The 16,549-nt window shown below is 35.8% G+C and overlaps 1 protein-coding gene across 1 annotated transcript; it reads left to right on the top strand.

Moving 5' to 3' along the window:
• The first annotated feature begins 7,778 nt into the window (after positions 1 to 7,778).
• On the top strand, positions 7,779 to 15,465 carry LOC106661969 (peroxidase-like). Its single transcript, XM_014385754.2, has 14 exons — positions 7,779 to 7,985; positions 8,255 to 8,462; positions 8,543 to 8,734; positions 9,051 to 9,333; positions 9,446 to 9,654; positions 9,849 to 10,216; positions 10,282 to 10,468; positions 10,526 to 10,723; positions 10,786 to 10,933; positions 11,722 to 11,878; positions 12,514 to 12,684; positions 13,079 to 13,277; positions 15,021 to 15,126; positions 15,204 to 15,465. Exons 1-14 carry the CDS (start codon positions 7,818 to 7,820, stop codon positions 15,286 to 15,288), a joined length of 2,679 nt encoding a protein of 892 aa, XP_014241240.1. The 5' UTR covers positions 7,779 to 7,817; the 3' UTR covers positions 15,289 to 15,465.
• The last annotated feature ends 1,084 nt before the right edge of the window (positions 15,466 to 16,549 follow it).

Genomic DNA, 16,549 nt, shown 5'->3' with positions numbered 1-16,549 from the left:
GTCCCATCATTTATATCTTATACTGCTGACCTACCTGCCCATCATCACCACCTATATAGACGATACCGCAATTTTGTCCTATAAATTGAAGCTGTATCCGAGAGCCAAGAGCACCTTGAGCTTATCAATCTCTCATCTGTTGCAAAAAGAGGAGGACTTAATGAAGAAAAATGTACATTGAAGAAACAGTCTTGTTCTCCACTGTACATCAAAACAAAGAAATACTGACTTCCAATCAAGTCAAATACTTAGGACTATATGAGCAGACTGAGGTGCCTTCCCCACGCTTAAGAGACAACCGCTTAACAAAAGACTTGGACAATTAGGAAGACTTCTAGGACCGAAATCTGTCTTGACAGTCAACACTAAACTAACCTTGTACAAGACTTTACTGCGACCGCTTTGGATATATGGAGTTGAATTTTGCCAAACCTTCCAATCAAAATTCCTCAGTCAAGTTGTCAAAGACCCTTACTATGTCACTAACCTCCCTATCCACAAGGACCTCAACATGCTTTTTTGTCAACAAACTGATGCTGATATCAAAAATTTCACACCACTCGATCCATCCTTAACTTACTGATCAAACCCTCTCTATACATAACGATCCCAAGAACCCACCATGTAGCCTTACTTTTGTGTAATGCTCTTTTTCCCTAATTTAATATATGTTAGCTAGATAGATAGAGGATACTTTTAATTAACAAAGAAATAATTGACATAAGCATTACAACATGAATGGAAAATTACCTGCCAGAGGTTGTTGACCAAATAAATTATTATTCTTTATTATGATAACTGATGTTTTTTAATAGAATGTAGAAAAATAATAAGTAAAATAAAAATAAGAACCAACCAAGTCGCTTTAATTGATGATGGTCTCAAGACATCCTTGTTCTTTAATCCCCTCTAATAGCATGCTGAGTGCCAGAATTGGCTAGTTACTCACAGCATATGTCCTTTGGCTGCAGCACTGGCATTAGCAATTATTTGGAGATGTGAGATGCAGTCTGGTCTCACGATCTCCAAATAATCATTAATTAATGGCACTAAACACCACTCACTAATATATATCTAATATATATATTTCCTACTGTGGTCTGCGGGATCATCCCGCAGACCACAGGAGAAAATTTCACAATTTTACACTTGTAGTTATTGTGGAGAATTCATGTGATTTCGTGTCAAGTGAGTTGCCCAATTGAATTTTCCCTCATTGTCCCTAAATGATCTCATTTTCCCCCCTATTCTCTCTTTTATTTTATTTCTGCTTTTGATGTGTTTTCCTCGCATTTGCAAGTCACTATTGCAATTATTGTACCATTTTTGCCAAGTGGTTTAGCCTTGTTTTTCAATGCTTTGGCTTTCACGTTTTCCAGGAATGTTTTTACCTTTAGTTCGGTTTTTCTGTATGGTATAATGTATCAAAGAAAAAATGAACTACTTAAGTAATAATACTTCTCTAATGATTTCGGTATATTTATTATCCATTTCTAAGGTGTCCTATATTTATTGGTTTTGTTGATTGTGCTTTGTTGCAATGCTCACGTCCGTGTACCGTTTTTTCTAGTGAGTTGGTCTTATCGGTAATTTGTCTAAAAGGTTATTTGTAGCTTTTACTGCGATTTTTAGGACCAAGATCTTTTTCCCTAATTTAATGTATGATATATTACTTTTATTGATAAATGTGTACATAATTAACAAAGAAATAATTGACATAAGCATTACAACATGGATAGAAAATCCGCCTGGCGGAGGTTGTCCAAATAAATTACTCTTCTTTATAATTATAATGATTTTTTTAATATAATGTAAAAAAATAATAAATAAAATAGAAATATTTAAAATAAAACGAACTTGCTCACGTACTAACTAAAAATTCAGGGGAAACTTAAGCAAAAGAGGAAACACACTAGTATTTAACTAAAATTAAATAGAAAAGTAGCGTACGACATCTCCAAGCATGCCGGACATACCAAGATTTATCTAATCCATTGAATATTTGAAGGAATTTTCTCTTTCCAACACAACCGCACCAAAATATTAAAACCGTATCTCATTCAATATTTAACATTCGGCCAATATACGTCTTCAACAGCACGCGATTTGCAAAGATTACACTTGCCTAAATCTCCATAATGCTGACCTCACCGCGAATTTTAAAAAGCCATCGGAGCTCTGTCAGGTTAGATTCCTTGTAACAAATCTGTTAAAAAAGTTAAAAGTTTCCGTGTCATGACTTAAATTCTTTGTAAATTTTAATGTTTTCACTTGGCATTTCTAAACAATTCTCCCAATGGTGGGCATTGATTTTATTTAAAAGAGCAAATGAAATATTTCTCCAAGAGGTCCTTTAAAGTCAGGGATAGTTCAAGATCGTGCTTCCGGAGTTCATGCCGGTGAGCAAACAATGATATGTTGCTATTATTTACTTCTGTAATCCTAGAAAGTATAATGTATGTTTTAGGGGTGTCGATTGGTTTTTGGCTCGTGTGTATGTCCTTTGTTTATTTGCTTGTTAATTGTGCATGCGTTGTAACAGTAATAGTTCAAAAATTTTTCCTGCACCGTCATTTTAGTATAATACTCTCTTTAACCAACCTTAAAGTAGAATATATTTTTTTCCCATGACTGGCTACGATTAAGGTTTTCCAAGACGCTAATAAACCGAGGATTTTTCGACGGGATTTTTTTGTTAAAAGACATTCCTTCTGACAAACGGTTCGAATAGAAAATGCGAAACCAGTTTAATGGATTTATAAAATATGTATAAGGTTGTCGAGTTAATGTGCTCAGGTGAAGGCCGTTGGCGATACAAAATGACCGCCTTGAACATTGAGGATTCTTCCAAGAAATGATATCCCCTCTAAAATGGCAAATCAAACAATAAAAATTAAAAACCTTTTCGTTCTCGTTACTTACCTTTTATTATTATTGGTGTTTGATTTTATTATTATGTTTGTTTTTTTGTGCTAGGGTTCATATTAACAACGTAATCATAGGCTAAATCGTTTGCGAAATATTTTTTTAAAAGTAAAATATGTTAAATAGCACTAGTCCAGTCAAATGCTCTGTTTAAACTTGAATATACTATACAGTCAAAATCTGTATAACTTCGTCTTCGGGTCTGCAGGGTGATGAACCCGAAGCTTAGTCGTTTCCGATCTGTCGGATTCCCACCATCTTTAATAGTGGGTCGACAGACCGAAATAGCGAGGGTAGGCGGATTAAAATAATGGACAATGGCCAAACTATAAATCTTAGAATGTTATCACTAGAGAGCGGATTTTTATGTGTTTACATATTTTTTTAAAGCCCAAATATTGACATATTACAACTTTCTATTGATCTATTAATCTTGAAGCATGCTAATGTTAAATTTTCATATATTTTTGAGTAAATTAAATTTTTGACATATTTTCTTCATTTCACACGTTTTACTTTATTATGGAATATTTAATTATTTTAATTCGCGATTTGAATGATAGTATGGCATTAAAAGAAAGAAAGTAAAATCTTTTTTTTTACTTTAGAAGTAACCAATCTAAATTTCCAATAATCCAGCTCCAAACACCGTTAAAAGTAAATTATAGTAACAAAAATATTTGTAAAAGAAACAAGTCGCACAAAAATCCTTAACCTATTGAGATTTGTCAGCCTGTTCTGATTTGATGGAGAACACGGTTAGAGACGGTGAAATATTATCGCAAAAATTTCTACATAACAAAGATATAGCTATACAAAACATGATGCTGTTCCTTTTACATTAATTGAAAAGACCAAAAAATCTAATGGCAAAACATACACTCATCTAAATTTGGCATTCATTTCAGCATACTTCTACAATACCATGTGTATTGCGCTTGCGATAAAATACTGAACCAAACCAAAAACATATAAGATATTGAATTCGAAAGTAACATAATAAAGAAGGTGGAAGCTGTGCTGTTTAAATATCTTGGATTCAAAAAGCAAAAATATATCTTTGACATTTTGAAAGGGAAACAAACGAAACTTAAGAGCCCAAATGAAAATTTTATGTTTTAATTTTGCTCAAATAAAATCGGCAGATGTAGAACGCTCTATTAGTATAAATTAAATATATTTTAAGACCTGATTATCGCCATTTCGATTATGAAATTTTAAAATATTATGTCATTCCCAATACTTTAAGAAATGAAATTAGTTGCAATTTTTGTTTTGTTCTTTTTAATCGTACTAAATATATTTTGTTTATTTTTTTAATCTTTTTTCGTTTTATTTAAAAATAAATACCGATTATGAGACCAAAATAAAAACATTTATATACATATTTTCACTTTTTTAGTAAATAAAAATCCTCTCCCTAATCTTTGCGATATTCATCTCTTTTCTTGATTCAACTGCAGAAGTCTTATGCCTTGTGCGTTGAACTCTCTTCGGGAAAAGTGGATCATTGTTCCAATAGGTTTCCAATTCCAATTTCTAATTGTAAAGTTTACAATCTGATAAATCATAATATTTCTATAATAATTAATTATACTTTTTAATCCAAGGTTGAGATGAAAAAGCAAGTGTCACGAGCGTGATTCAAACCCACAACCTTCGGCTCGATACGCCGTTGGTCTGTGGAAGAGCGTGGGTTCGAATCCCGTTTATGGCACTTACTTTTTCAACCAAGACCTTAGATTAAAAAGAATAATTAAGTAAAATAATTAATACGGTCAATTATGACTACTGAATACATATGTGGATTAATAATTCTATAGTTTAGACCTATTCCTAATCCATATAAAATAATCCAGTTTTGATTACGCAGATGTTATTGAATGTACGCTTGCTGATTAAATGCATTTAATATAAGGAAAAAGAAATAGTTTTTCTGCTTTCGAAGGTCACATTTGATTGCAGAGGTGAATCATATAGAAGTGACAAAAGATCCTTAACATACATGTAGGTGCTAAATAAGTTTTCTTTTTTTTTTAATTTCAAGCACACAAAGGTTTCTTTTACATGCTTGTTTTGATAAACTTGAATAAATCGTAGCCGTGATCGAGTTTCAAATCAATACGGATTAACTTTCCTAACTACTACCCAAGGCCTTACTATTATACTTCATTTAGGAGAATACGAAGCAAGCGGATCTAAGATCAGGCAATAAACTGAAAGTGAAGTCGCGTTTAACTTTCAGGGATGTCTTCTCGGAAAGCTCTGAGTCGTGTTTTACTACGGGCATCCTGGTTGTGCACTCCGTCCGACTGAGAAAAACCCAGACGGGTAATTGTCGGGTTGTGACATAATTGATCGACCTCGCCAAAGACAAAACGCCTTACTCACCCCGACTATTGTTAGCTACGTGACTGGATCTAATTATTTACTAAGATAAGACATGTCAATCTTTCTATTGAATATTTAATATTAATTACTCAAGGGTAAATTGCTGCCGTCGAGTTGATTTAAACCCTTTTGCGGTTCTCTCAACTGCTATTGTATTGACATACTTCATAATTGAATTTCTCCATTTTTCTTGAAAAGTTGTTAAATGAAATCGAGGTCGTCGGTGGCCGCAACGGTTTAGGCGTTGACACGGCGCTCATCACTGTAAGGTAAAGGTCCCGGGTTCGAATCCAGCGGCCCTGCATTCGAACCTGACATACTTACAAATGGGCTTTTTTTTCAAAAAACACCGGCACCCCGAGGGTTGATATAACCTATGCTGTTGCGAACCCTCGTAAAAAAAAAACATGAAATCATGATATCCTTGCTATGCTAGAAATAGTTACAAGCGTTTGGGCCGAAAGTAGACACCTACTTAATTGAGACTACATGTGGTTAAAATCAACGATTGTTTTAAAATTTAATTCCGCCTTACACACCGCAAAAAATTAATGGAAGTAAATGTAACGCTAAGAATAATTTTCTAGAAAAAATATTGAATCTGAATGTACAATTTCAAAACCGTTATGGGAAGTGAACACAGACTGAACATGGTCGTACACGACGAAAGTTCGAGGAAAATTGCTTGCTTTATAAGATTTATGAACTTTAATATGCTTGATCTCTAATCAAGTTTGGACTACCTTTTAATATATCGCAGCATAAATATTTTCAGTTGTAATGTTTACAGTCAAACGCGTAAAGTTACAGAATTATTTACGTTAATCACCACACAAAAAAAAACTGTTAATCTAGGTAATAATTGTTTTCTAATATTTTCCATTTCTAATCATTTTTGGATAACTTTAACATATCGTAGCTATAAATATTTTCAGTGCTATTGTTTACAGTCAAACTCAAGATTCAGATGGATACACGTTAAAATCGCCCCAAAAAAAGCTGTTAATCGAGGTAATAATTATTTTCTAGTGCTCTCTTTTTAATTAATTTTGGACTACCCTTTAATAAATCCTTGCGTAATTATTTTCAGTGCTAATGTTTATAGTCAAATGCGTAAAGATTCAGAGGGATACAAGTTAAAATCGCCCAGACAAACTGTTAATGTACGTAATAATTATTTGTAATAATTTTTGGTTAGCCTATAATATATCGTAGAATAAATATTTTCAGTGCTAATGTTTATAATCAAACGCGTAAATAATCAAAGTTATTTACGTTAAAATCACCAAAAAATCTGTTAATCTAGGAAATAATTATTTCCTAGTGCTCTCTTTCTAATTAATTTTGGACAACCCTTTAATAAATCCTAGCATAAATATTTTCAGCGCTAATGTTTATAGTGAAACGCGTAAATATTCAGTTATTTACGTTAAACTCACCAAAAACATATCTGTTAATGTACGTAATAATTATTTTCTAATGCATTATATTTTTAATCAATTTTGTACTACCCTGAAATTTATTATGGCAAATATTTTCAGTGCTATTTTTTAAAATCAAACGCGTAAAGATTCAGATGGATACATGTTAAAATCGCCCAAACTGTTAATGTACGTAATAATTATTTTCTAATTTCTCCATTTCTAATAATTTTTGGCTAGCCTTTAACACATCGTAGCTATAAATATTTTCAGTTCTAATGTTTATAGTCAAACTCTTAAGATTCAGATGGATACGCGTTAAAATCGCCCCAAAAAAGCTGTTAATCCACGTAATAATTATTTTATATGTTTTTCTTCGCTCTGAATCTCGAATCTAATGAGAGACCGACCTTGCTATTTCCTTGATTTTATAATTTGCCTCTTATTCTTTTCGCTGACTGCAGAAGAGCCGGCTCTCGCTACTTACATTCGCCCGGATCTGGCCCCCACTTGAGGCGTCTCCTCGGTTGAAATTGAACTTTATCCACAAAAACTTTCCTGTGTCCATATATTAGAAGAAAGTGTGATCCTGTTAAAAAATGGAATTAATGGAAGATTAATGTGTGAATAAAAATGTACGTAAATTATGGCTTCATGGGCTGTAGTGAAATTTTTGGTGGTACTCTCAAAAGCAAACAAAATTAAATAATATTAGCATCATGTGATATGTAGTCGACTTTTGAATATATTGTATAAAGAAAAATGAACTATGAATTAAACAAATACAAAATTTATATAAATGAATATTTGCCTTTGAAATGGGAATGAACTGTTAGATTTTGAGAGCCGATTTAAAAAAAAATATGTAAGATTTTGGAGATAAACTAATGTTTTTAAACAATTTAACGTCTGACCATTGAAGGAAATAAATGAAAAATTTCAATAATACTATTTAGAATTGGAGTGCTGATTATTTGGCGAAGAATGAGGTAAGTTGGTGGGGGATTAGCGTGACCATGGGGGTTCATCTCATTCTTTTAGTCCTCATCTCAGATGGCAAGTATACCCTGAACACTAGAGATGTGGCACATTTTGCTTCTCCATTTGACGTTTTTCTGTTTGAGTGGAAGTGGTCAAAATGCGCAAGCTCATGTCGACTTGCTCCCTGAGCAATTGGAGCAGCAAAAGGTACAATTTAGACAGTCACAACTTCATTCTGAACTTCAGCAAATCCAGCATGCCAGTCAGGTCAGTAGTTTTCGTACGAACACAGCCACATTACTCTCGACGAATTTATTGTTATTATAATTATTACGTTTTACAAATTATACGACTTATTACAATTTATTTTCAATAAATCTAACATTCAATTAGTTCTATGAGGGAAAATAATAACAAAACTATTCGTTTTTGTGGTGTGCGTCGTAGAATACGACATATTTTTGCGTTAAATAAAATTTAAAATATCGTTAAATAAATTAAATTTAAAAATACACTATTTTCTTTCGTGTCGACAGGTGTCATCGGGGGATGCATTGCTTAGACTGCAACAGCAATCGTCTGACATCCAATCAGAGATCGAACGATTGCAACAAGAAATGCTCCGGCTGCAAAGAGATCTCCAAAGGAGATTAAATGGTGAAATATTTCAATTTCAGCCCGTCTTCGTAGAACCACTTCAAAACATTCAAAATGAATCTGAAAATCCTAAAAAAGTCGAAGAAGGTAGGAAGCGGCTAATGGGAGTGCTGATAACAACATTATTACATATTCACTTTAACATATGGACGTTTTTATGTAATTAGACGAAGGAGCTAGAGTTCAGGTTGCTAATCGTGAGCTAGTTTGTCAAACTGCAACAGGAGTCAGCGGGCTATGCCGGCCCCTGGTCAACTGTTTGGCATTTTATACAGACTTGCCTGAATTAAGGAAGCAGCCTTGCTCTCTAGGAAAGGAAGAACTTGGAGTATGCTGTCCTGCTAAGAATCGACCAGCACGTGAGAATCCCTCTCCCTCACACACACACTCTCTCTCTCTCTCTCTCTCACACACACACACACACACACACACACACACACACACACACACACACACACACACACACACACACACGCACACGCACACGCACACACACACACACACGAGACACACACACACACACACAATATAAATCATACATTCTTCATTATTATTGTTCTTATTTTTTTTAAAAATTATTTCAATTCAATACATTTTAAAATTAAGATCATGTCATGAATTAATTTGCACAAAGTTTAATTTGCAGCGATACTAATGAGCTAATAAATATTTCAGCCTTGGGACCGAAAAGTTCCGGCGTACTTCATTCCCCGCCCCCGCCGAACGTGCCTATACCTCCATTGACCCCAAGACAATTGAACGATGCCGGTCAAGTAGCGTTACAGGCAGTGAAAGAAAGGCTTTCTTTCCTCCACGAACTTTTCACTAAAAGAATAATAGTTCGACCTGGGTCGGCGGCGGCATCTCATCAAGAATTTTTTCCAACCACAAATCAGACGCTCGCTATTGGAGACGAAGCCCAGAAAAGTATAGAAGCGAGTACAGCATTAGTGAATGAGTAAATATTTTTATTTTACATTACGGAATATTTTTAAAGCCCACACTCTTCATGACTCGTTATGACAGTTACTCGTTATTGATTGATTATTTATTCAGTCGTTTTACTATAGATTCCACCTCTCACCCGACCAAGGGACTTTTGCCCTTCCGTCCTTCAGTTTATTGTCAACAGTACTGGCGGATACTTGTCCGAGATTTTCTAACTGTATTGCGACAAAATACAGAACAATGGATGGAACGTGTAACAATCTTGCCCGTCCAGATTGGGGCATGGCAGGCACCGCTTTGCAAAGAATATTGCCTCCGAAATACGCAGACGGTGAGACCCATGGTTTTGATACTTTTACCAGATTAATTATCCACTCGATTAATTTGAAAAAGCTTTCCTCATAATGCAACTTAATTTAAAACTTATTAAGCTTACTATATGGAAAATTGCTCGTTCTTTTCCATCGCCAAACATTAAGACGTTGTCCGAGTTTGTTTTGTAATTGTACTAATGCTTTTGAACAGGAGTCAATCTACCTAGAACGCTCGGATCTGACGGAGTGCTTCTCCCTAGTGCCAGATTGTTGAGCACTAGATTCGCTCAGGATGCAGATCGATCGTCGGACAATTACACAATGATGGTGATGCAGTGGGGGCAATTTCTCGATCACGACTTGGCGCACACGCCTATCAGCCGAGGAGAAGGTGGATCGGGAATATCATGTTGCAGAGATGGGAAATTGATCCCTGAACAATTTAGACACCCTGATTGCTTTCCAATAGAACTTCCACGTAGGGATCACATTTTTGCCCCATTTGGAGACAGGTGTATGGAATTTTCGAGATCTCTTCCAGCACCGCGGCCAGAATGTAATTTCGGCCCAAGAGAGCAGGTGCTAAAATAGCCCTATTCACTGATAGAGGATAATTAAAATATGTCGCGTTCACGATGTTACAGATGAATCAGATCACCGGATACTTAGATGGATCGAACATATACGGTTCCAATGATAATACAGCGAGGAGCTTAAGAACTTTTAGAGGAGGACAACTCAGGATTCAGAATATCCGAGGCCGTACGCTTTTACCTGATAATCCTGGGGAGTGTACGGACCAATCTAACACTGTAGCTTGTTTCCGGGCTGGTATGCTAATTAGCTTTTTTTAAGTGTATTTAATAATACCTACTACTTTTTCAACAGGCGATGGCCGGGTTAACGAACAAGTGGACCTTGCTTTAGTCCATACTGTATGGTTGAGAGAACATAATAGGATAGCAAACATTTTATCGCAAGTAAATCCTCAATGGAGCGATGAAGCTCTTTATCAAGAGGCGAGAAGAATTGTTATAGCAGAAATTCAACATATTACTTACAACGAGTTTCTTCCAATTATTCTAGGTTAGCTTTTAATAATGACGAACAACCGTAATCGGCTAATATATTTGAAACTCAATTTATAGGGCGAGATTATATGGATCGCAGTTCACTTTCGCCCAAAGACCGCGGATGGGCCAATCTTTACGATCCTAACTTAAACGGAGGGATCACTAATGTTTTTGCTACGGCAGCTTTTCGATATGGCCATAGCCAAATACAAAGTTTTTTGCAGTAAGTTCAAACATTAACATTGTATTGCCATTTTTCAATTAATTAATCTTTATATGAGGTATTGGTTGAAATAAAAAAGCCAGTTTCACGAGCAGGCTTCGAACACACGACCTTCCTTCGGCTAAATACGCCGCTGCTCTACCACTTGAGTGACGTATTTAACGTAATACCTTACATAAAGATTAATTAATAGAAAGAAGTTATTTGGACAATCGGACTACGAAATCTAATGGATTGTAATGACATATCGAAATAATAATATAATGGAACGTAACTATAAATATCATTCCCGTTACACAATAACTCCATCCCTAAACATATTTCCGCAAGATTTGTCAAATCACCATAAATCGAAGGTATGGTTTTAAAAAACACGACCATTTTCTTTCTAAATCTAACGGAAAAGTACCTTTTGTGTTGTATTGTTCGAACATAAGGATTTGCTAACAAGAATTATGTTTAGTTATGAATTATGATTGTATTATTCTCAAATCTTACAAAATGAATAGCTACAATATAAATACATCCATTTATGTTTTGTGGTCTAATTGACCAAATTCCTTCTTTCAATTAATTATTCTTTTTATGGAAGGTCTTGGTTGAGATGAAAAAGTTAGTGTCACGACGGGATTTGAACCCACGACCTTCGGCTCAATACGCCGCTGCTCAAACCACTTGAGCTATCGGTGTCTCCCGTCGTGACACTAATTTTTTCAACTCAACCAAGACCTTACATAAAAAGAATAATTGATTGAAAAAAATATATACACAGTTCATTTTGGTTATAGCGGTTACAGCCGTTTTGGCAATCTAAGGGCCAACATCGAATTGAGTAAACAGCATTTTGCCCCTTTCATGTTGTACCGTGAAGGAGTAATGGACGACTTGCTCCGAGGACTTTCAGCCCAAGCTAGTCAGAATGTTGACAGGTTTTTCTCAAACCAGGTAAGTTCGTTAAGGCCACACCGGAGGGGACAAGCTAGGTGACTAGTGACAAGGCGAGTCGCTTGGTGAGTCACCCAGGAAAACGAACATTGTAGAAAATTTGAGAACGGCCACACTAGTACATGGTTACATAGCGATTCACCTAGTAAACGAGCGGGTCTGTTTTCTTTTACCTGATGGGGTAGTGAATTCAGATCGTTTCATGATGGATGAGGTTATTTCTGAAGTTTTTAAAAGACCTACTCTATGGAATCCGAATGAGGATCTCCTCAAAAATCGTTACCACGTAAATATCCACACACCACCTTCCAACATTCTTCGCCGTGTGATGTCATGCACCCAACCCCTTGATTTATACTCTAATAAATCATATTATAGAAATAATTTTCTAGTTAATTTAGAGAAAGACATTTAGGGCACTTCCTTACACAAAGTACAAAACACTAGTAACGTCATCCTGGTGTGGCCACCTGTAACCTGCCACCAAGTAACCAGGCGATCACATTGTTACTAAACACCTACCTTGTCACCTCCGGTGTGACCTTAGCCTAGTTTTGCATCGCGATGTTACATCGTAAATATTTACATAAATTTATTTCGTTGAATCCATAGCATTCTAATTCCCCTTGTTCTAGTTAACTGATCATCTATTTCAAGGAGATTTAGACATTGGACTCGACCTCGTTGCTCTAAACATCCAAAGAGGAAGAGACCACGGTTTACCGCCTTATAACGACTGGCGAGAAGTATGTGGTCTTCCCAGGGCAAGAACGTGGGCGGATCTTGCCAGAGATATGGATCCTCAGGTGACAGCGTTTAATCAAAATTATCAATATAATTGTTTATAAGCATCTATCTGTATCACGTTTACTAGAAGTTGGTCGAAATGACAAACGAAAACGAAAGATACTTTATTATGTACAATGCATTTCTCTCTTTTCTTCTCTCCGTCTTTCTCTCTCTCTCTCTCTCTCTCTCTCTCTCTCCCTCTCCCTCTCCCTCTCCCTCACCCTCTCCCTCTCCCTCCCTCATTCTCTCTCTATCTATCTATCTAAGTATCTTTCTCTCTCTACATATCTATATACCCATCTATCTCTCTATCTATCTTTCTATCTATCTAACTATCCATCTATCTTTCTATCTCTCTTTTCTCTTTCTATTCTTAAAGCATTACAAAGTTGTTGTTTCTTTATTTTTCAGACCGTGAGAATTTTAAGTAATCTGTACACCAATGTGAATGAGATCGATCTCTTCATCGGTGCTGTCGCCGAACACCACAAGGAAGGCGCTATTCTCGGGCCGACATTAGTTTGCTTGGTAGGAGACCAGTTTGCAAGGCTGAGAAGAGCCGATAGATTTTTTTACGAAGAAGGCAACCAACCGTCTTCATTTTCTGCAAGTAAGTCACAACCCTGTATGTAGCACACCAATAAGGCTCACTTGTAACAATTAAAGCGCTTAGTACCCATCCTAGTTACTAATAAAATCATTCCTTCTCACCACAGCTTCCGACCCCATCATTCTACGGTTCAACAAGGCTAAAGGTTCTTCACAAAACCTCACAAACAATCCAGTTGAAATTGTTCGATAATAACCATCCTATATATTCCTTTCCACCAATTCAGCTTCCGTTCTCATCATTCCACGATCCATCTTTTCAGAGGCGTAGCCAATATCTCCTCTGCTCTAGAGAGTATTGCTTGGGTACATTCCTAGATGTAGCTCTGGCTTTGTGGCACTCGGGCATGCTGAAAAAACTTAAACGCCTCCTACCTACTCCTTATTATTTTATCCTGATATTCTACCTTTGTATAGATAAATATGCATATAATTTACTCAGAAAAATAACAATAAACCAAATGACTTTTAGTTGACTTTAGTCATTTTATTTACATTTATTTTGCTGAATAAGGTGTAGCAGCGAGCTTTCGGAAATTAGACCGATACAAGCCGGCGTCTCACAAGGGAACATTCTGGTCCCATCCTTTATACCATTTATACTGCTGACTTACCTATACCCCCTAATACCATCATAACCACAATTTTGTCCTGTTGGTACAAAAAGTGTAGGAAGAAAAATGTACTCAGTGTACATTCTTATTGAGAAAACAGTCTCGCCTTCCATTGTACATTAACAAAGAGATACCGACTTCTATTCAAGTCAAATACTTAGGACTATACCTAGAAAGCAGACTGACGTGGAATTACCATATAAGGCTTCATTAAGTCTTCTGTCTCTTGACAACAACTAAACAGAAGACTTGGACAATTACGAAGACTTCTATGACCGAAATCCTTTCGGTGGTTGTGATGTTGTTTAGGGTTTATAAGTCGGTCAGCAGTATAAATGTTGTAAAGGATGGGACCAGAATGTTCCCTTGTGAGACGCCGGCTTGTATCGATCTAATATCCAAGACGAAAGGCGTCTTGACCGTCAACACTAAACTAACCTTATACAAAACTTTACTGCGACCACTTTGGACAAACGGAGTGGAACTGTAGGGGAACTGCCAAGCCATCCAACATCCAGCGAATCCAATCCTTCCAATTAAAAGTTCTTAGACAAACCGTCAAAGCTTCGTACTACGTCGGTAACCTGTATTCACAGCGACCTCAACATCATTTTATCGACGAACTGGTCCGTTCCCGATTCCAAACGTTTCACACCAACCTCTCGATCCAACCTAATCTTAATGCTCCAGCATACTCTACACATACTCCCCTCCGATTCCAGCGCTGGAATTAATAACTGCTATGACTGTGTGAAAAAAGGTTAAGTAATCACGTTTGTAACATGTACAAATAAAATAATAATTTTTTTCTATTAGATTTTGTATTATTCTAAATAAGCGTGGAGTTGAAAAATGAGCCCTTTTAGATTCATAGCACAAGCATTATTAATTCATTATATTAGCTATCGGCTAAACCGATTGTGGGAGAAAAATCCTATCACCCACATCTATCTGTATTATTTTTTTTAAATAATATTTATTTGTATAATATCATACATTATGTAATGTTATGTTACATATTTACAAATCACTTTGACACAGTAAATGTCTTGAGGGGAGTTAACGACCTTTGTTGCTCTCTCTCCCAACCGTATTCAAATTAAAATTCACAACCTTACATCCTGTTCTAGAGCAACTTTCCGAGATAAAGAAAACGAGCTTAGCACGCATTATCTGCGATAATTCAGATAATATTGCGTTAATGCAACCGTTGGTTTTCATCCAACCTTCCTTCTTGTAAGTACATAAACTGTGCCCACATAAACGCTACTTAAGCCTCAGGCTATTTTATTAAATGTGATTTTTTTTCCCAGAAATCAACGCGTAGGATGCCAAAGTCCTTCGATTCCAGTCGTCGATCTCAGAGCGTGGAGAGATGAACGACCAGCAGTCAATTAGAACAGTCCATACTGACCCCGATTGAAACTTTTTTTTTATATTAATTTTTAGGCGCCTAAACTGTACAATATATTTAATGATTCACTCTAGGCCTGATATTTTAAATGCGAAGTGGACATAGTGTCAACCTTGTAATATTCGTGTTACTTGAAATAAAAATTTAACCAACAATAAAGATATTGTAGTTCAATTTGTTTCTAGCATTTAACAACACTTAATAACTTTTTATCATGGTATTCATTCGGAATTTAATTGGCGAACGCCTTCGTGTTTGAGTCCCGAAGAATAGTCGCTCTTCGCTGAGAAACTTGTTTTAAGTCGACAAATCAGTTGGTTAAGTTTATACAAATCTTCACTAAGTCGATTAATTTAAAATTTAAATGCAATACAGCTAAGCCCAGTGGGAGAACATGATGTCATCTGTTAGTATTAAAAGAACCCAACAACTCGACCAATATTTAAAAGTTTCTTCAAACCGCATTTCAATTGTTTTTATTTTTGATTGATGGAAGTTAATTATTTTCTATGTTTCTGAGGTAAAATTATCATTATTAAAAAATACTTCGTTATCCACTGATGAATCACTCAATGAATTGTCGGTTTCGCAAAGTTTTTGTTACTTTTGTCAAACACACAGGGATAAAATGATATTTATGTACGATGTGTGTGTTTATGGGCCACAATATTAGTATCTGGAGTCCGAAAAAAAAGTAAAAACATAATCAAATTAAAATAAATTTTAATTAATTATAATTTGTATCTAAGGTCTTGGTTGAAATGAAAAAGCTAGTGTCGCGAGCGGGATTCGAACCCACGGCTTTCCGCTAGAGGAGTTGGTGTCCAGAGGATCGAAGTCACGATAGCTCAAGTGGTTAGAACAGCGGCGTACAGGGCCGAAGGTCGTTGGTTCGAATCCCGTTCGTGACAAACTTTTTCATTTCAACCAATACCTTACATAAAGATTTATTGATCTCCATTAATTTTTTAATAAATAATCATTTAGAACATTCAGAGGAAACTCATGTGAAGAGTTGCACGACTCCACCACGTCATTGCAGACAGAGATTGCGACACATTTTCAACCAAACCTATATCTGACGAGACATAAGAACGAAGATTTACTGTAGTCAGTGTCTAATGTTCTTTTACTCACAATTTCGAAGGTGATGTTTAATTTTTTTTTTAACTTAACATCCTTTGCCAATTGGATGAGACTTCCAGCAAGACAATGTTAATTGTTAGTTATTATTACACCAATTGA

The sequence above is a fragment of the Cimex lectularius genome, unplaced genomic scaffold, assembly GCF_000648675.2.
Source record: "Cimex lectularius strain Harlan isolate CLEC.00 unplaced genomic scaffold, Clec_2.1 scaffold57, whole genome shotgun sequence".
NCBI lineage: Eukaryota > Metazoa > Arthropoda > Insecta > Hemiptera > Cimicidae > Cimex > Cimex lectularius.
This window is presented reverse-complemented; position numbering and strand designations above follow the sequence as displayed.